Source organism: Python bivittatus, unplaced genomic scaffold, assembly GCF_059951505.1.
Source record: "Python bivittatus isolate LINGU-HERP-01145 unplaced genomic scaffold, Pbiv_v1 ctg000210_np1212, whole genome shotgun sequence".
NCBI lineage: Eukaryota > Metazoa > Chordata > Lepidosauria > Squamata > Pythonidae > Python > Python bivittatus.
The window spans coordinates 19042914-19063464 of record NW_028277053.1 but is presented as its reverse complement, the minus strand read 5'-3'; the positions used below and the strand labels follow the sequence as shown (position 1 = coordinate 19063464).

The following is a 20551-nucleotide window of genomic DNA, read 5'->3' as shown; positions in this document are numbered from 1 at the left end:
GCACGATTCTTTGCCCAAGAAACCAATTGGCAGTTCGTCCTTAACTGGAAAACCAGAATTTGGAAGTTAACCCTGCCTTCCAAGCCTAGTTGGTTGGGCTAAGACAAGCCACAGCTTTCTGGTCTGGGAATATGGTTTGCCCAAATGAGGAAAAGGGAGGGGGCAAAAATCTCCAGGAGAGCAAAGGAGGGAGCACACCAGGTGATGTCCCAGCCAGGGCTCTGAATGCATTCTTCTTCAAAGATCTGGAATGCAAGTATGTAACATAAAATCGGAACAGCCCCTTTTGATTTAGCTCCTGATTCTAAATTTGATTTCTTCCTTTCCATACCTAGCATCTTCTTGCTGTAACGCCAGCTGGTTATCTAGTCGTAAAGAGAGTAGTTGTTTCTCGTGGACTGCATCGTTAAGCTTCTCTTCTAGTTCTTCAATCTAAAGCAACAATTCAATAACAGAAAAGAAATAATGATTTATTAAAGTGAGCCCAATTTAGATCTGTACAAGGTCTGCATTACTGGAAAATGAGAGAAAATACAGACTTTATTATAATTCCTTAAATGTATCGGTCTTCCACACAACATTAACAAGAAGAGATGAATTATTTAGCTAGAATCTAGTTTTGCAAGCACTGCAAGATAACTTAATTTAATATTTATTTATTAATCAAACTTGTATGCTACCGCAACCACAGGACTTTCAGCGGCTCACCAGACAAAGAAATACAGTACAATAAAACAGAATAAAGATAAGGCAAATAAAGCCCAAACACAACATATGGCATTAGGCCCCCAAACCCTCTGGAAAAGCTCCATCTTCAGTTGTTTCTGGAAGGCACACAGTGTGGGCGACAGTTGAATCTCCATGAGGAGGATGCTCCACGGGGCTGGCCCCACCATTGAAAAACAACATTTCTGGGACATTGCCCTCTGGACTTGATGGAAATGGGGAACCAGCTGCTTCTCCTGGTATGATCAATGTGGATGTGCCAATTCTAATACGATGTATAGTTCGGCATCATCAGCATATAACTTTCTAATGTCTGGTTTTTATAACTTTTAATTGTATTTCTGATTTTAGTTTGTTGTAAGCCGCCCAGAGTCCCCTGTTGTGGGGAGATGGGCGGGGACAAGTCTATTAAATAAATAAATAAATAAATAAATAAATAAATAAATAAAATATTGATGAAACTGATCCCCAAGCTGCCAGATGACCTCCTCCAGCAGCATAACACGGATGTTAAATAGCAAGGAGGAAAGAACCAACCCCTGCAATACTCCGCAAGAGAACATTCACTGTGTTCAATCTCTCCCACCTGACTGCCACCATTTGGAGGCAAAACAGTGCCTCCAATCCCCACAGATGGTCCAGAAGCATACCATGGTCTATGGTACTGAAGGTCCAAGAAGAGCTGGACAGGCACATTACTCCCATTCACACCTCAACATAGGTCATCAACCAGGGTGTCCAATGCTGTCTCTCTCATGCCCAGGCCTGAACCTTGGCTGATTTGGGTCCAGATAAATTATACTGCTGGTATGGTATAATGGGCAAAGTGTTGGATTGATACCCAAGAGATGCAGCCCTCAGTCCTGGAAGCTCACTAGGTGACTTTGCTGTCACTTTCTGTCAGCCCTACCTATCTTACAGGGAAAAATGGGAGGATGGAGCAATGTGTATGCTGCCTTTTGCTCCTCAATGAATGGCAGGATAAAACGCTAAGAATAAATAAATACAGGATTCACCCAATTAGAAAGGACCTGTACCAAGAAAATTCTGTTGAGAAACAACTTTTTTCTAGGGCAAGAACAAATAACAAGAGTTACCAATAACTAGCATTTTCAGTCCTAAAACACTTGAAAATGGCAATGCATTTTTTTTAAAAAAAGCCATCCTCTTACCTTTGTCAAGTATTCCACCTTTAAGTTATCCAACATCAAGTTCTTCTGAGAAAGCTCAATTTTTAGTAACTGGACATTATGCAGCAGTTCTTTCCTCTCAATAAGTTGCCTAGTAATTTTGATGGTACCTTCCCGATCTTCTGATGAGGAAACGTCATCAGTGGGTAAGGTCGTTTCCAAACTAATATCTTCTGATTCCAAAGAGCTGGATACATTTGCTTTCTTAGGATCCCTAGAGCTTTTCCTTGACATCTTCAGCAGCATGTAAAAATGTTCTCCTAAACATTCAGAGAGCTTAAAAAGTAAATGAAAAAAAAGAAAGCAAGCAGCGGTAAATGGAGCAGTTTTTAAAACAGCTTCATTTCACTGTGCAATAAGTAGAACATGGCAAGTATAAAATTCTGTCTAAAACTAGAATCTGGAGCTCCCAAGTTGGCACTCTGGGGCAGCTACACGCCTATGTCCACTTTCTTTGGTACCTAACAGTAACCTTTTTCCACTTAACATCTTTTTAATTTAAAAAGGGAGAAACTGATATCTTGCAAGCAGAATGCCAGTCACAACCTCGACCTCATCTTTTTCTTCCAAGAATGCCCCTGCCCCTCCAGCCAACTCCACAATTTTCTCAGTAAATAGCAATCATGGGCAGCTGCAAGCCAATATGGGTATTAGGAAGAACATACCCACCTTTCCTCATTACTTACACAATGGTCCCTTTCGCTACACTATTTGAGTCAAACCAAGTTCCAACAAGCACCATGTTCTGAGCGGTTCCTATGAACACCACCCTCTGATCCCTCCCTTTCAATCAGGTTAGTGACTGACTCAGCCTGTCACCCAAACCTGGTTTCAAATTAAAGTGAATTTTACTTATTAATCCACATATGTATGCCATCTATTCCTTGAGACTATAGGCAGTTTGTGGTGTATAAAACCACAGCCTGTAAAGAACATAATAAAAAGCCCCAATTTGACAGCGTTACTGTTTAGATACTGTGGTTATAAGCCATCTTCTTACCCAACTCACAGAGTTTAGGGTTAAATGTGACATTGTGGGTACAGGAATTACAGTCAAAACCACAAATCAATTCAGTCTTTATCATGGCCACAAACTAGTGTTAAACCTCAGTTTTGTGGACCCCCCCCCCCCCCCAGTTCAGATGCAATGGAGAAACCTGCTGCTTCCAAACCAACTGCACCATTGGCAAATTTGGGTCAGATTTAGGTAATTTGTCAATGTCACCATTTGCCTAAAGTCAGAGACGGGCACCACGCACGTCCATTGCACTAAATCCGGATTTAACGGACACACTCCCCCGGTCCGTTAAATGGGGCTCTTCCGGCCCAGCGGCGTCACGGAGGCAGCCGGGGAAATTTTCTCTTCCTGTCCGGCCTGAGCTTACCTACTCGACTTCTGAGCCCCGGCGGTGCGGGGCAACCCTGCTAATCGGCCCGGCCCGCGAGCGACGGCCTGCGGAACTCCCTTCCGCTCACCCTGGGAGGGGGAAGAAAAGCCCCCCGCTGCCCGGCGACACCCGGCGCACGGACTGCGCAGGCGCGGGAGTAGGCACCGCCTCCCCCTCCGCGCGCCTTCCGAAGCCATGGCAACGCAACGCCCGCACCGGCCGACCATCGAGGCGGAGGCCAGAGCGGCGGGAGCGGAAGCGGCGGCCTCTCTTCCGGCTGGGCTCGGGGCCGAACGGCGGCGGCGGCGGCGGACGCGGCGGAGCGATGCTGACCTCGCGCGCCTTCCTGAAGCGCACGCGCGGCGGCGCCGTCCTCAAGGTGGTCCGCGAGCACTACCTGCGCGACGACGTGGCCTGCGGCGTGGCGGCCTGTGCGCTTTGCGGCGGGGACGCCCCCCCGCGCGGCCTCGAGGCCCGGCCCCACGCCCCCGCCAGCGCGCTCGCCCCCGGGCCTCACTACCTGCTGCTGGACGCCAACGTGGTGCTGCACCAGGTGCGTCGGGCGGGAGGGAGGCCCCCGCGGGGGGCTTCTCCGCGTGGCCTCCTTTCCTAGGCTGACCTCTTCTTCCCCCCCCTCCCCCGCGCAGATCGACGTGCTGGAGGACGCAGCCATCGGGAACGCCATCATCCCGCAGACCGTCCTGCAGGAGGTGCGGAGGCGCAGCGCCGCCATCTACGGGCGCATCAAGGACGCCATCGCTGCCCCCGAGAAGCACTTCTACGCCTTCGCCAACGAGCATCACAAGTGCGCCTCACCGGTCTTACCTCTCGCTCTGCGACGCGGTTGCTCGACCCCCGTGGCTTTAAGGGGCGTGGACACCGACTCCCAGAATCCCCCAGCCAGCATAGCTGGCTGGGGGATTCTGGGAGTCGGCGTCCATGCCTCTTAGAGGCACAGAGGTTGAGCAACCCTGGTCTAGAGATACGCTGAATCCTTCCTTGGGCCCTAAACTTCTTACACGCCCCAAGCCGTTTGTTGCAAAGGAGCCGCTCCTGCGTGGTGCGAAGAGGGAGTTGCAGGTCCTGCACAGACCCCCCCCCCCGATGCTTTTCCTATGGCTGCGGTGCCTTCGAATAGCGCTTTTCAGATTAGTCCGTATGTACTGCCTTACTGTCTTCACAGGACGGAGAGCTGTCTTGCTGTCCTGTTAGGTATTAGGAGGGTTTGTCTTCCTTTTCACCCTAGTCTCGTTTTATTCTGATGACATGAAATGTCCCATCGTGGCTAGCCCAGTGCCCAGTTTCTGCACCTGAGCCAAGGCGGTGCTTGATTTGCGTTCGCTGGCACAGATTCTTTGGCAGGGTTATGAACGTTTCCTACATCTTTTGTCGCCGGCCCACAGATCTGTGGTTAATGAAGTCCACTTCAGTGGAAGATAAGGAATACTGTTGATTAGGACCCAGCAGTTTCTTCGACAGAGCATACATTTGACTCTGATTAGGAGTTTCTGACTTACAGAGTTATTTCAACCGTTCGGCTTCCATTCGAGATGATGCTAGATGTTCATGACAGTTGTGCAAAGGCCTCTTGTGGCATTAAAGCACCGGGAACCTGCGCCATACCTCGCTGCAGTGCTGAAGCAGCTTGATTCTCTCGATGGGCTGGTGCAACATTGCATCAGATTGCCATTTTGAGTTTCATTTCACCCCTGGATGGCTGTCCCACAATTTATTAGCATTCTTAAAACCACCTTAAAATTTTCAGTAGCATTGGTCAAGTGAGGTGGGGGGAAGGGGGGGTCGATTTTAGTGAAATAGGTATAGAACGAAATCAAGGTACGGTTTTCATCTCTAAAATGAACCTCTGGGTTTCTGTTCCCAGAGAGACCTACATAGAACAAGAACGAGGAGAAAGCGCAAATGACCGGAATGACCGGGCCATTCGGGTTGCAGCAAAGTGGTATCAGGAACACCTGAGAAAATCGGAAAGGGAAGAAAATGTCACGGTCATCTTGCTCACGAATGACCGAAAAAATAAAGAGAAAGCTGTAGAAGAGGGAATAACTACGTATACCTGTAAGTCCAGCTTTCTGGCCTTCCTGGCTGTGGTTTGTTTTCCAAGAGCACCAGAAGGGCCCTGCTGGGTCTGGCGAGGCCTGCCGTAGCCTGGTATTTCACTTCTTGGGGGTGGCCAGCTAACTGCTTCCTTTTAGGCTTAAAATCCTGTCCAGTATTCTGGGAATTCCACTCCCAACATCCCTGGAAGGTTGTCCCAGACTGCCGACCTACCAGACCCCCTTTGGCCTGCCGTCCTGGTTTTTGTGATCGTGCATTTTATTGCTTGAACCCTTTCCACGTAATCTCTCTGCTGAGTGATAAATGTGTGCTTTTGCCTCATTTGTTACCCACAGTTCTCCATTCTCCCTCAAGCATGTTTTCTGTTGTATAAATGATTGATCTTGATCTCATAAAGTGTAAATTATGGGTTTTTTGTAGGCGAAGAGTACATAAAGAGCCTAACAGACAACCCCGAGCTTGTGGACCGGCTTGCATGCTTAAATGATGAAGAGGTATGTTTCCAACTGCCAGTGTTATTTTTTGTCCTTAATTGTAAGATCTGGAAGCTTAATTGATCAGTCAGATTAATGGATTAAAAGGACCGTTCTAATTGATTAAAAGGGGGTCAGCCTCTACGCATTTAACAAAAGTATTTTATTTATTATACAGGGCAGATGACAAGTATTACCTCAGGGATAAAACTGGGAATATTATCTTGACTTGTTCACTAACCAGAGTTCCTGCAGTCTGGTTGTAATGGGGAGTTGCAATCCATTTAAAATCTTTTCCTTTTGGAAATTATGGTATTTGGAAGAGTGAGCAAGCCAGCCCAGAGCTCAGGCACCTAATATTAAATCATCCTTCTGCTGAATTGGAAGTTGAAAAATCTGGAGAACACTTCCTTCTTGTGGGCATGCTTTCATGGATGAGATTCAGTATATGCATAACCACGCTGCCAGGTTTTATTATATTATGTTTAGCATGCTGGGGCTTATTAGGTGTTTTAACTACTATATATTTTTGCTTGTGTATTTACTATTGTTTGCATTCTTTCAGAAGCAGAGTATGTTAGTGTTGCTGAGAATGTTTGGTGTTAGGCAAAGATGTAAGATAGTTGTTACGTTTGTCCCACTTCCGTTTTAACCACTAGTCCCTGTACTGTTGTGTGTTATTTTTCTGCTAAAAGAAGTCCACAGTCATTCTTACTTTTTTTTTTTTTTTTTTTTGGCCAAGGACCACAGACACATTGCAGTGAATAATTGGAAAAGGCCGAATGTTTCTTTCCTTTTTTCCCTGAATTCTTTTGGAAATTGGGGCAAGCAATTGTGAAATTGGGAGGTTTCCTCCCTTGAGGCAAGGACAGCTACTGATGACCTTGATACTGTAATGCAGTGTTTCTCAACCTCAGTGACTTGAAGATGTGTGGACTTCACACATCTTCTGGCTGGGGGAATTCTGGCTGTGGGAGTTCCCCACAGGCTGGCTGGGGGAATTCTGGGAGTTGAAGTCCACACATCTGAAAGTCACTGGGGTTGAGAAACACTGCTGTAATGGAAGGGGTTTCCCATTGCCTTGGTCGAGGATTTGCTTTTCTTGTTATTTCCCAGGCCAGCTAACGAGAGTTACCCTGGTTGGTAGATGCTGCTTCCCACTGACTTGGAGGGAGGGGGTGAAATGGGCCTTTGTCCAACAACGGCTTGCTCCTGAATTTTGGCAACAGGGTCTATAAGCAGGCTGAGAACTACGTGTTCCCTTCTCCTGTGTCAAAAGATGGCAGCTGAATCCTGGCTCCAATCTGAGGAGCTGAAATTTAGTCCTGAAGTTCATTATTGGCTGCAACAGCGCAAGGGACATTTTGTGTGCAAATGTCTCTTGCAGAATGAAATTGAAAGCAGCAAGATCATTTTCCCGGAGCATCTCCCTCTCAGCAAACTGCAGCAGGGCATTAAGTCGGGGCTTTACCTGCAAGGGACCTTTAGAGCTAACAGAGACAATTACTTGGAGGCCACGGTTTGGATTCACGGGAATGACGAAGAAAAAGAGGTTTGTTTGGTGCACTGATTGGCTGTGAAATTCTGTATTAAGAAATGTGTAATTCTGTCATCCAGGGATGCCTGTCTCTGAACTCTTGCATGTTGGAAGGAAGGGTAAGGTAGGTGCAGAAAATGTGCATTGGTGGGAGGGACATCTTTTTAAAAAAGAATCTGGAGGGTTGCCCTGCCAGTTAAGGATCAGATGGATCTTGCTGGCCTCTTACTATCTCTACCTGCTGACTCTGACTCCTAGGTTTAGGGACCTCTTAAGTTAGTTATTGTACACAGTGCCCCTCTGAAACTCTGAGAGAAAATGTGTGTGTGTGTGTGTGTGTATATTTAAGTGTAATGGGTGATCTTTAATATCCTTTTCGCAGTGGGTCACTATATATTTCTTTAGTTCAGGACTCTTGGAACACATCTCTTTTCTCATATGTCATCTCCAGGTACGGCTTTTGGTACCTAAATCTGATTGTTTCCTTTGTGCTCAGGTAATAATACAAGGACTTAGGCACTTAAATCGTGCTGTGCATGAGGATATCGTAGCAGTGCAGCTCCTGTCCAAGGATGCCTGGGCTGCGCCGTCCTCTGTGGTCCTGCTTGACGATGAGACCAAGAATGAGGAAGAGGAGGATATTGAAAAAGAAGAGGAGGATCAAAGCAATGTATGACATGAACATGGCAAGTTCTTTGCTTCTGTGCTTTCCCTTCACATTCTTGCGATGAAAGCTGTCTGTTGCTGGTTCTGTTCAATGACCAGGAAATTGTGCTTTTCCTGGGATGCTCAGAAGAAATACAGGATTTTGTGAAATGGGGCAAAATTCTGCCCTGTGAGCATTTCCTCCTCAAAAGCAAATGTCTAGCCTTTATGGCTTTGAAGCTGTGCCTGAGTGAAGAACAGGGCTTGCAGAAGCTTTATTCTTCAGAGCCTTATTTCTTTAAGTGTTAGATTAACCTCCTGCCCTCCCTTCAGGAGCTTCCGTGGCTGAGGGAGCACTTGAACCTGAGTCTCCCTAGGGCCAGTCTGATTCCCAGGGTGCCAGGCTGGGCCTGTTCTGCAGGCTGGCTTGGCCTCCTTTAGAACGGAATGCCAAGGGGGTGAGAGCAGATCAGAAGGCCCAGTGGAAGCTTATTCACTTCCGCAGTTTGACAGTCACAGACTTTTCCTAGAGAGAATTTGATTTGGCGTGCAGAATTTTACTCTTTGGACACTCTTGGGTTTTCTCCAGGCTACTGAAGTCTTGACCACTTGAGGTCCAACTCGTGCTGCCTACAGTCCAGTTAGTTTTGCAGCTATAAAGGCTGGAAACCGTTTGGATTTTCATTCTTTTTCTGGCAGCAGCAGAAATTCCCAGTGGATTCCTGGGGCTGCCCAGCATTAAATCCACACAGCCAGCCTTTTTGCCGGCTCTGGAGGACCCCCGTTCTGAAGGGGAGGCATGTAAATGAAGCAGATGATGTCATAATGGCCTTGGTGGCTTGGGGGTCTTGCCTTTCCTGCCAAGGCAGCTGGGAGCGGAGGTCTGCTCAGAGGAAGACGGATTGGTTGGTTCCTCGGTGGTTGAAGAGGGGATCGGAAAACCCAGCCTTGAGGTGGCTGCTGTGAAATGTCCTGTAAAGCCTTTCTGTCCTCAGCTGTGGCTGAAGCCTGTTTGGCAGGAGACACCAGAGAGAGGGGTCTTTCAGTGAACTAGACTTTTCTTTGATCGTCGTTCACCAGCTGCTCCCACAAGCAGTACCATTAATGAAACGTGTCATGTGCTGTACCTTCCTGCTTTTCCTCTAAAATCTTTTTTATAAGTGTTTTAGTCTTCTCTGTATTATTCTATTTTGCACTTGTTTGAACTATTGTTGCCCACCCTGAGTGGTGTGCAGACGTCACAAGGGCGGGATACACCATTTCTTACAAATATAGGGTGTAACCTGGATATAGAAGTTCTGCCTTTACCTGATTGGGCTACCTGTTTGTCAACCTCAGGCTTAATTGCAGCTGTATGCTCTTAAATCCTCAGCTGAAGACTTCAGTGAATAAGGCGATGCTACGACCAACAGGCAGAGTGGTGGGAATTATAAAAAGGAACTGGAGACCCTTTTGTGGCATGCTGTCTAAGTCACACATAAAAGAGGTAAGAACAATGATGACTGGACACTTGATTTGGCCACCGCCTTAACAACTGTAATGAAAGCTATCATCTTTGCTCCCTGTCAGGCGAGGCGGCATTTATTTACGCCAGCTGATCGAAGAATTCCTCGAATTCGGATAGAAACAAGGCAGGCTTCTATCCTCGAAGGGCAAAGAATTATTGTTGCTATTGACGGGTGGCCTAAAACATCACGATATCCTAATGTAAGTCAGAAAGGAAACATAATCATGCTTAGTAGTTGCTGAAGATTAACAGACGGTTGAACTGTTACAAGAAAAAAACAGAAGATGCTTAGTCAGCTTTGGCTGATAACCAAAACAACCAGAGTAAGGTTACACCTGGTAATTGTTTTTAATGGGAGATTGCCAGGGTTGTAGAGTAGACTGATAAGTTGAAAAAAAATATTGGAAAAAAATAAGAGGAAGCCACTTCCATATTAGTCCCACAGGAAGTGCCCAGGTAGACCCACAAGGGAAGGTCAAGTCACGGGAGACCTTTGCTTTTAATCTCTGGGCAATCTCTGTCTATAGAGCTATTTTCCACAATTCTCTTTTTTCAAACACAGGTTGAATTTATCACTGTTGTGATCCAGTTTGCCATGGAACCCAGGTTCCTCTTGTCCTGGTTCAAAACCTTCTGCAAAAGTCAGAAATTACAAACAGCCCAACCTGTAAAAGGTCTTCCAAATAATACAGAACTGTACTGTTTCTGACCAGAGCTTAGATCTTTTTGTAAGTCTCCATCAGATGTAGGGTGGCCTCTTAAAATACTATTCTTCCAATTGTCTTTATTCTCCCCCCCCCCAAATCTGCTCTTTCTCATAGTATTGATTAAATTGTATATTGGTTTAGGGACATTTTGTAAAGAATTTAGGAGCAGCCGGTGATAAGGAAACAGAGACTGAAGTCCTGCTCCTTGAACATGATGTTCCTCATCAGCCCTTTTCCCAAGCGGTCCTTAGTTTCCTGCCACAGATGCCCTGGAACATCACTGACCAGGTAAGCAATGGCGTCAGTTGCAAGCCAACCCGCCACATTTAGCGTGAGGCACATAACTGTTCCACTGCAGTTCGTGTTACATTGCCGAGAGATGAAGTCTATAAGAATGACGGAATTTGTTTTATTTCTGCCTTGGCCCAAAGATTTTCCTCACTGAGCTGTGGAATAAAGTTTTTCTCCAGCTTTAGGTAGAATAAACTGAAATTCAGTGTTCAGTGACGCTGATTTTTAGTTTATATTTCTTCTGCTAATAGCATGAAGTAGGCGTCTGCTTAGCACCTCCCTCTTATAGTCAGCTGTTGTTGTATGTTGTGAGTAATTGCAGAACATCATGGTTCCTTAAGACTTTTTTTTGGTATCCTTTTATTTTCATCTTGTCTTTGTTGTGTTTTGCATGGTAATTTTTTTTTGTTCTAAGTTGCAGTTTTCTCTCTGCGTATGGTTCACATAACTGCTTTAATTTTTTTAAGCTGCTAGAAGAATTCTGTGGCTTCTAAAGCATATATGAAAATGTCTTTGCTAGACTTTAAGGTGCCACAAAATTGTTTCGTTGGTTTTATTCAGACAGAAGTGGCATTCAACAGAAACTAACCTGAATTAGCAAGCCTCGTGACTTGGTGGTTTTGAGAGTACTTTTGACAACAGCGTAAAGTTCTTTTTGACAAATGAAATTTCAGGATATGAAGCAGAGAGAGGACTTGAGGCATCTGTGCGTGTGCAGCGTGGATCCTCCTGGGTGCACTGATATTGATGATGCGCTGCACTGCAGAGAACTGGAAAATGGAAATCTGGAGGCAAGTTCTTTCAAATGTCTTTGAAAGGCTGGTGTGCGCTCTCATCTTTCTACGGAGCTCTTCTTGGGCATTCTGAGTTCTGCCTGCAGTGAAGGGGCAAAAGCATCGAGGGTGGATTAACTGCAGTTACCCCATAACAGCCAAAAAGGTTGAAGGATTGTCCTACAGAGATATTTTTGTTTGGGCAAGGATGTTTTACAGTTCTTTGGGAAGCCCTGAAAATGGGATAGGCCTGGAAGGAAAAGATAACGGGGGAAGATAACTTCGTACGGCGCTCTTGAGGCAGGCAGAAATTCAGGACAAGGTAAACTGTCCTGAACGCTAAAGAATCTCTTTGTTTTCTAGGTTGGGGTGCACATTGCAGACGTCAGCCACTTCATCCGCCCGGGAAATGCTCTAGACCAAGAATCGGCAAAAAGGGGCACCACAGTGTATCTGTGCGAAAAAGTAAATTTTTGTTTTCTTCTCTTGCTTGTAGCTTGGCTGCCCCCCCCCAAAAGTATATTCTCACTTTGAGTAAGATGGAAGTCAAAGCTGCTATTGTCCTGGCGTGTTTGGGTTGCCTGTGAGCGTTGGAGTGTGTGGGGAAGGATCATGTCTGAGGCCTGGCGAGTCTTTTGCGGTTGCCTGAATATCTCTCTCAGCTTGCTCTCTAGGAGTGTTCATTTTAAAAGAGATCACAACGCCATTTCTGTTTCTTGTAGAGAATTGATATGGTTCCAGACCTGCTGAGTTCCAACTTATGTTCACTGAGATCCAATGTGGACAGGTAATTATAAGAGGCCAATGTTTAGGTGTTGACTCCTCTACCTTTGGGGATGGGAAGCGGTATTGTCAATGGGGTAGGCCGGTCCCACCGGCTGCATTTCTACCAGAGGCCCACGCTCCCCAAATCCAGCGCTTGAGGGTTGGGAGGCTCTGTGGCCGGGAGAGACCTGTGGTGCAAGCAGCTGGAACTCGGGCGGGGGATGCCCTGAAATAGAAGGGCGAAAGGGTCATCTGCTGACCTTGTGAACACCTCCCGTTCAAGTTGGCTAGTGGTGTCCTTTCCTTTCCTTTCTTTAGGCTTGCCTTTTCGTGTATATGGGAAATGAATCAGAATGCTGAAATCCTGGCAACTAGATTTACAAAAAGTGTCATTAATTCCAAGGTAGGGTTAAAATGTGTGTGGCTGTTTAGAAAATCAATGCCGAGTCATTGATTTTGGACTTTGGTTAACTCTGAAAAGAGCTTGCGTGCAGTAATGTTGACATGGAAAAATAAAGTAGAAATACTGAATGTTCTGCATTCAAATCTAGTTTGCAGGCACTGAAAATACAGGTGAAACTCGAAAAATTAGAATATCGTGCAAATGTTCATTTATGTCAGTACGGCAACTCACAAGGTGAACCAATATATGAGATAGACGCATTACATGCAAAGCGAGATATGTCAAACCTTACTTTGGTATAATTGTGATGATTATGGCGTACAGCTTATGAAAACCCCAAATTCACAATCTCAGAAAATTAGAATAGTGTGAAAAGGTTCAATATTCTAGGCTCAAAGTGTCCCACTCTAATCAGCTAATGAACCCATAACACCTGCAAAGGGTTCCTGAGCCTTTAAATGGTCTCTCAGGCTGGTTCAGTAGGAATCACAAGCATGGGAAAGACTGCTGACCTGACAGTTGTGCAGAAAACCATCATTGACACCCTCCATAAGGAGGGAAAACCCCAAAAGGTAATTGCAAAAGAAGTTGGATGTTCCCAAAGTGCTTTATCAAAGCACATCAATAGAAGGTTATGTGGAAGGGAAAAGTGTGGTAGAAAAAGGTGCACAAGCAGCAGGGATGACCGCAGCCTGGAGAGGATTGTCAGGAAATCCCTCCTGTTTGTGGACTTTGACAAGGAGTGGACTGGGGCTGGAGTTAGTGCATCAAGAGCCACCACACACAGACGGATCCTGGACATGGGCTTCAAATGTCCTATTCCTCTTGTCAAGCCACTCCTGAACAACAACGTCAGAAGCGTCTTACCTGGGCCACAGAAAAAAAGAACTGGCCTGTTGCCCAGTGGTCCAAAGTCCTCTTTTCTGATGAGAGCAACTTTTGCATCTCATTTGGGAACCAAGGACCCAGAGTCTGGAGGAAGAATGGAGAGGCACACAATGCACGATGCTTGAAGTCCAGTGTGAAGTTTCCACAGTCTGTGTTGATTTGGGGAGCCATGTCATCGGCTGGTGTTGGTCCACTGTGCTTCATTAAGTCCAAGGTCAACGCAGCCGTCTACCAGGAGATTTTGGAGCACTTCATGCTTCCTTCCGCAGACGAGCTTTATGGGGATGCTGACTTCATTTTCCAGCAGGACTTGGCACCTGCCCACACTGCCAAAAGTACCAAAACCTGGTTCAGTGACCATGGGATTACTGTGCTTGATTGGCCAGCAAACTCGCCTGACCTGAACCCCACAGAGAATCTATGGGGCATTGCCAAGAGAAAGATGAGGGACATGAGACCGAACAATGCAGCGGAGCTGAAGACCGCTATTGAAGCATCCTGGTCTTCCGTAACACCTCAGCAGTGCCGCAGGCTGATAGCATCCATGCCACGCCGCATTGCGGCAGTCATTGCTGCAAAAGGGGCCCAAACCAAGTACTGAGTACATATGCATGCTTATACTTTGCAGAGGTCCGATATTGTTCTACTTCCAATCTTTGTGTTATTGATGTCATGTAATATTCTAATTTTCTGAGATTGTGAATTTGGGGTTTTCATAAGCTATACACCATAATCATCACAATTATACCAAAGTAAGGCTTGACATATCTCGCTTTGCATGTAATGCGTCTATCTCATATATTGGTTCACCTTGTGAGTTGCCGTACTGACATAAATGAACATTTGCACGATATTCTAATTTTTCGAGTTTCACCTGTACTCTTCACAAATTGAAATTATTTACTCAAAGAAATCAAGGAGAGGGACCTGGGCAAGACATGTAAAGTTATTTTTTCCATGCATTGTTCTCTAAAAATCAAGCCCCTTTAAGTTGCTTTTGTAGAAAAGCCAGTAAGTTTCTGTTCCATAGAGAAGCTGCTTACTCTTGTGGACAAAAAAGCAACATCTACTTGTATAACCTGAATCCATACACACTCTGTCATAAAAATGGAGGTGCAGAAGGACAGAATGAAAATAAACTGAAAACAAATTGTGTTTCCCCAATCACCCAGCCAGCAGCCTTGGGCTGTGAGGTCTCAAGCAGATACCTGCGTCAGAAATCTTGTGTTTGACTTTGGTCATGTTTAAATCAGTCACCTTTAGAGATTGTCTCCCTTGCTCACATTTCTTGTTTTGCTTTTGTTTGGTTTGTCCTTTGAAGGCTTCGCTTACATATGCCGAGGCACAAATGAAAATAGATTCAGCCGCTTTGAACGATGACATTACTACTAGTCTGCGTGGGCTGAACAGGTTGGCTAAAATCCTTAAGAAACGTCGGCGAGAAAAAGGGTAGGCAGTTCAGGCTACAGGTAACGCAAAGCAGTTTCTCCTTCTTGACCTGTTGCAGTCCTCAACGCCTGGCTAGTATTTGCCGAGGTGATGCAGGCTGTCAGCTGAAAGAAGGAAAGCTTTTCAGACTCTATACTGAATTTCCTCAGAGCTCTCTTTGGGCACTTCTAACACAATCAGATCAGTGGAAATAAGTTCATTTCTCTGAAAGGTATCCTGAGCCCAGCCGTGGATGATCTCCCATGGCGGACAACCGAAAGGAGAAACGTATTTGATGTATGAAGCCAGAAGTCCGGCCTTAAGGAGGCCGCTGGAGAGGATTAAGAAGCCAGCCAAGAGCGCTTCTCAGAACCTGCTCCAGCCTCTTGCTCTTCTCTGGGTTTTTCCACAAATGCGTGGGGGCCACTTGTGAACGAGTCCATGCAAAACGGGTCTCGGTATGCAGGAGGGCTGGAAAGTGCGGGTAGAGTTGCCCGTCTCTCCTCAAATAGATCTGCTTTCTCTCTGGAATTGGGCGGTGGACGCGGGAGTCCCTTTGTGATCATTGTAAAGACCTGTATTTTGGGGTAAACCGTTTGCTTTGTTCATCTTGTTTTCTAGGGCTTTAACTCTTTCTTCACCTGAAGTACGATTCCACATCGATAGTGAAACCCATGATCCGATCGATTTGCAGACAAAGGAACTGAAGTAAGTGCCTGGCATTTCTTTCGTGGGCCGGTCAGTCAGGTCCAGAGGTTCCTTCGTCCTACATCTTTAGGATGCCGCGTTTCCTAACAATGTTCAGGTTGGCCCAGTGTGCTGAAGTCATAATGTGTTTTAGTGTCATGCGTGAACCAGGTCATTGGGAATTTTAACTCAAACTGTGGTTTGATACCACATGTGAGCCCAGCTGTTGGATAGGCTTATTCGGGATTGGGGCACTATCCACGTCACAGCAGTTAATATCGCATTCTTGCTTGTTGTCCAAGGAGCCCTTTTAAATTTCTCACAGTGACCTTTGGGCTGTTCTGGGATCGACGTCACTGGAGTCAGTCCCAAGCCAGCCGGAAAACGGGATCCTGTGAAGCCATACTTCACTGTTTCCCTGCCCTGCCAATGGGACGGGGCCAGTCTTATAAGGGTTTGAGCGTCAGGGTTTGAACAGAACCGGCAGCCTTCTAAAGCATTGCCTTTCCCAAACTGGATGCTGCCCTAAACGATTGGCGAATGCCTGAGGCGGCTCGCCTGGGCACCTGGGCAGCCAGAAGCCCCGGGCACCTGCGGGTGGCACCCTGAGATTGGTGTGTCATTGAGCCCCTGAGGTCCTGGGAGGGGAAGAGTTAGCGCCACTGATAGGACCTGGACGCCCCCCTGCTGGTTTGTGTTGTCCGGAGCGCGTAAAAGACACGGCGTTTGGTTCCAGGGCCAAGGTGATCCTGATATGGGTGCTCCCGCAGGAGTTTTCTTGCTTTCAGTTCGTCCCCATAGGGAAAACAGACGTGCCAGGTCGAGGCTGGCTCTTTTCCTGGAGTCTCAGGAGCCTCCGCTTCCCTTTTGCAGAGACACCAACTCCATGGTTGAAGAGTTTATGCTGCTCGCTAACATCTCCGTCGCCCAAAAGATCAACGAAGAATTTTCAGAGCATGCCTTGCTGAGAAAGCACCCTGCTCCGCCTCCATCCAATTACGACATCCTGGTGAAGGCCGCAAAATCTAAGGCAGGCCGCTCTGTAGGGTCTTCTGGCGGTGTGGGGTTACACGTGGAAGGCTCCCTGCGTGGATAGGCTTCCCTGAATCATCGATTACCTTTCCTGCAAACAGGGTCAGGACATTTTGGGCCACCTGGTGTGACTCTTTCTTCACTCTGGCACTGAACTAGCTTTAGAGGCGCAGCCCAGTTAAATCTGCAAGTTGCCTCGAAGCGTGCCGTGTTTCATAGCCTTCGTTGGCACGGCCGCCTTTCTCCGATTGGTGTCAGGAACGGAGCCTCGTGTTCCTGGATTGCACCATCCATTTGCAATACACGTGATACGTATGCAAAATGTCGTGAAACTATTTTGAAACCCCCTTCTATGTTTCCACTTTAGGGTTTAGAAATCAAGACTGATTCTGCAAAAGCTCTGGCTGATTCCCTTGACACAGCAGAGTCTCCTTCCTTTCCCTATCTGAACACCCTGTTACGGATCTTAGCCACTCGCTGCATGATGCAGGCCGTTTATTTTTGCTCTGGAATGGACAGTGATTTTCACCACTATGGCTTAGCGTCGCCCATATACACTCACTTTACTTCTCCAATCAGAAGGTAATGCTGCCTGTGACCTTTCCTCAGGAAATGCTAAGTGAGGCTGTTACATTGATTAGGCCTGTCCGATTTGATAGTAATGTTATCCTATTGAAGGCCACAACACGAGTCAGCGTCCCACTGTTGCTTCGGTTGTCTGACATTCTGAGGTTATGCTGCAATGGGAAAGGGAAGTTGTCCTCTCCCCAACCCCTTGCAAAAGCTATTCCAGCGTGAACCCTAAAAGACGTCCCTCTCAGAATCCTGCAGTCTCTTTTGGATCACAGATTCCCCACCACTGCCCCTTGACCGTCTCTCTGGATCTCCAGGAGTTTAGCACTTATCTTAGTTCCTGTTCATGGAGGTTTAAGAGCTCTGCCACAAATGCTGAGGACAATCCTTGTTGCAGAACCTCAGTCTTCAGTTTGGGGATGACATACCCTAAAAAAGTGTTTGTGGGCTCTTCTCAGTAAAAAATCTTCATTTATCTCGTTGCAGATATGCTGATATTATAGTACATCGACTACTGGCGGTGGCTATAGGAGTGGACGGTACTTACCCCGACCTCACTGACAAACATAAATTGGCAGATTTGTGTAAAAATCTCAATTATCGGCACAAAATGGCTCAGTATGCTCAGAGAGCTTCCGTTGCTTTCCACACCCAGGTGAACAGCTGCTCTCGGCCCCTGAAGGTTGAGGAAGGGTGGAATGTTAAAATGGGAATCCCGAGGGCGGCTCAAGATCTGTTGCCTTGCAATGACGGTGTGTTCATCTAGACCGGGGTTTCTCAACTTGGGCCACTTTAAGACGGGTGGACTTCAACTCCTAGAATTCTCCAGATGGCATATGCTGGCTGGAGAATTCTGGGAGTTGAAGTCCACCCGTCTTAAAGTGGCCAAGGTTGAGAAATCCTGATCTGGACTCTCGTGCAGCTTTTTCACAGTGTCCCTGCTAATCTCTTGTCGGTCAGCAGAATGGCAAATTGTTTGGGGGTGACCCTGTTGTAATTCAGCATTTCCAGGCATTGTGGCAGCGTTTCCAAGTGCTTGGAGTAGAGTTGGATGCATGTTACACAGGGGTGGTTTTATGAACAAGAAGGGTTCTCTTTTTTCTTCGACATGGCCGACAAAGGCTGTGTGTTGACGGCTTAAACTTTCTTTTCCCTCCAGTTGTTTTTCAAAAACAAGGGTGCGGTCAGTGAAGAGGCCTACATTCTGTTCGTCAGGAAGAACGCAATTGTGGTTCTGATTCCCAAATACGGTTTAGAAGGCACAGTTTTCTTTGAAGAAAAGGCTAAGCCGAAAGCAGGACTTGTATACAACGATGAGGTACAGCTTTCTTTTGTAAAGAAGAAAAACACTTCTTTTTCCTTAAGCGCATAAAGTGTAATCTAGGACTGCAAAGGTCTCTACGACAATTAAGCAGCGCTTCCTAAGCTGGAAATATTAAATGTGTTTTTTCTATAGATTCCTTCGCTTACTGTGGAAGGCACAACTTTCTGTACATTTGACAAGGTTAAAGTCAGCATCATGCTGGATTCTTCCAACATTCAGCATCAGAAAATCCGTATGACTCTGGTAGAGCCCAAGGTAGGCTGCTGGTGATCATGGAGGAAGGCAGCGTGGGGGCACCTGAAGCAACCCTGCTTCTTTACAGGCCTTGCAGTAAACCCCTGCCGGATGGGGAAGCCCCAAAAATGTCCTAAAAAGGAGCACTGGGAAGCCGCGTGCACCTTCTGGCCTTTTGGGGGGAGGCCGTTGTTTTGAACGGAGGTCTAGAGGGAGCATTCGCTTACGAACTGAGGCTTTTTGAAGGATATTTTCACCTGAGATTTTAAAACTTGTTTTAAAGTTAGTTGATAAGCTAGCTTTTTTAAAACAAACAACCCCTATCTCTGATGTTTCCTCAATTTCATCTAACCTGATTTTATTTTTCAGATTTTAGGCTCCAGTGATCCCAGCGATGCCACACAGCTAAGCGGTAATGAAGAACCAGAGACAAAAAAGAAGAAACTGGGAAAATAGCTTCATTTTAGAAATGAATCAGTTGTTTGGTTGGGAAGTAAATTATGTCTGGGAAAAAAGGGGGGGGGGATAATCCTTTACACGTGTAGAAAAGACTTTTAAAGAGATTGGTTGACATTTGCCCGTTTTAAAAATCTCCCCCAATAATGTAATTACATACTCTTGTTCATCTTTCTTATTAAAGACTCCAATGTGAAACTGAACTTCTGGGGAGCTTTTGGGTCCATCTACAGAAGGACACAATGTTTTAACATTTCCATGACAAAGGAGATACGTAGGTTTGTACATAGAACTTTCGCTGCATATTCCAGCTTTTTCATTTGGATCCCCTTTTGTCAGCAAAACAAAACCAGTTTCTAAAATCTTTTAAACTGTTAGTCAATCCCTTGGCCCATCTTTCTAAAAAAGAAAACGTTGTAAAAGAAGAACAATGAACAGTAGGATCGATATGATTGCCACAGATCAGAATTGTAGGCCAGCCAGGAAAGGCCACGTTCATGTCTCTGTTTTTCAGGCTCAGATGACTTTTGTTTTTATGGTATGGAGATCCTTGATAGTGATTAAAGTATTTGCGATGTTACTCTATTTTAAGAAGAGCATCTGCTTCCATTTGCTAAAAGACAACAAGTGGAGCTTGAGAGGATGAATTGGAAGGAGCAAAATCCCAAAGGGTTGACAGTTGAAGTTCTAAGTTTCTGACTCTCAATTTGTGCTTCTATTTTTCTAATCTGCAACTATCTTGTTATAGATGAAATTACTAACCCTCAGTTATTTAATTAACTTATTTAATGAGTGCTATAAAGAAAATCCAGTTTGTAGCTACTTGGGAGGGATGGACTAAAATATCTGTGGAAGAAAAGTTAAAGTGAAGTAAAATGAATGCCTTCTGTGTTACAGAGTCCCAACAACTTTCCCACGCAGCATCTGAGTTTTTTCATAGCAGGGCTGAAATACAGCAAAAGATGATGTTACAGCTATTTTGGATTTTTTTAAAAATTAATGTATGATGTTTAGCTTCAGTATTTTGCACATCTTCAATAGTTCCTATAAGGGTAGAAAAATAAAGTGGAGCTGGTGTTGGAGATTCTATGGCTTATCTTGACACTTGCCCATCAAAATTAGACCCCCGCCCCATTCAGCCAATCTAAAATGACCGTTTTAATTGGAGGGGGAAGGGGAAGTTGCCTGCCTTTGGCATAACCACAGTACTTAAAAACAAACAACAAAAAAGAAACATTTTGTAAAATTGAGTCTCTGAATCCACTCCATGGCTCATTTTCCAAGTATAGCAAGTTGCACAGGGAGACCACTGTCATCTCCTTCAAAATGATTTCAATCCAGTATTTTTAAAAATGAGTAGATACAATGTGTTTTTGTGCAAAAGGTTTATTTATTCTAACAGGAATATTTTCCAGGCTTCTGTTGAAACACGTATCGCTTTGTTTTGC

General features: G+C 45.7%; 2 protein-coding genes across 2 annotated transcripts in view; one reads left to right on the top strand and one right to left on the bottom strand.

The window, feature by feature from the left end:
• Positions 1-3456, bottom strand: part of PIBF1 (progesterone immunomodulatory binding factor 1) — a 71081-nt gene extending 67625 nt beyond the window's left edge. Inside the window, exons 1-3 of the mRNA XM_007427120.3 lie at positions 3302-3456; positions 1899-2192; positions 332-432 (exon numbers count right to left, since the gene is read on the bottom strand). Coding sequence (XP_007427182.2) covers positions 332-432; positions 1899-2162 — 365 coding nt within the window. The 5' untranslated portion in view covers positions 2163-2192; positions 3302-3456. The remainder of the gene's footprint in view (positions 1-331; positions 433-1898; positions 2193-3301) is intronic.
• A 110-nt stretch (positions 3457-3566) lies between these two features.
• Positions 3567-20497, top strand: DIS3 (DIS3 exosome endoribonuclease and 3'-5' exoribonuclease). The gene is made up of 21 exons (XM_088139527.1): positions 3567-3857; positions 3952-4109; positions 5187-5380; positions 5801-5874; positions 7241-7405; positions 7887-8060; positions 9408-9521; positions 9605-9742; positions 10391-10537; positions 11215-11331; positions 11677-11778; positions 12036-12100; positions 12397-12481; positions 14691-14818; positions 15419-15505; positions 16358-16514; positions 16884-17098; positions 17576-17744; positions 18249-18407; positions 18546-18668; positions 19017-20497. The coding sequence occupies exons 1-21, from the start codon at positions 3630-3632 to the stop codon at positions 19101-19103; spliced, it is 2886 nt and encodes a 961-aa protein (XP_087995653.1). The 5' UTR covers positions 3567-3629; the 3' UTR covers positions 19104-20497.
• Positions 20498-20551: the final 54 nt, after the last annotated feature.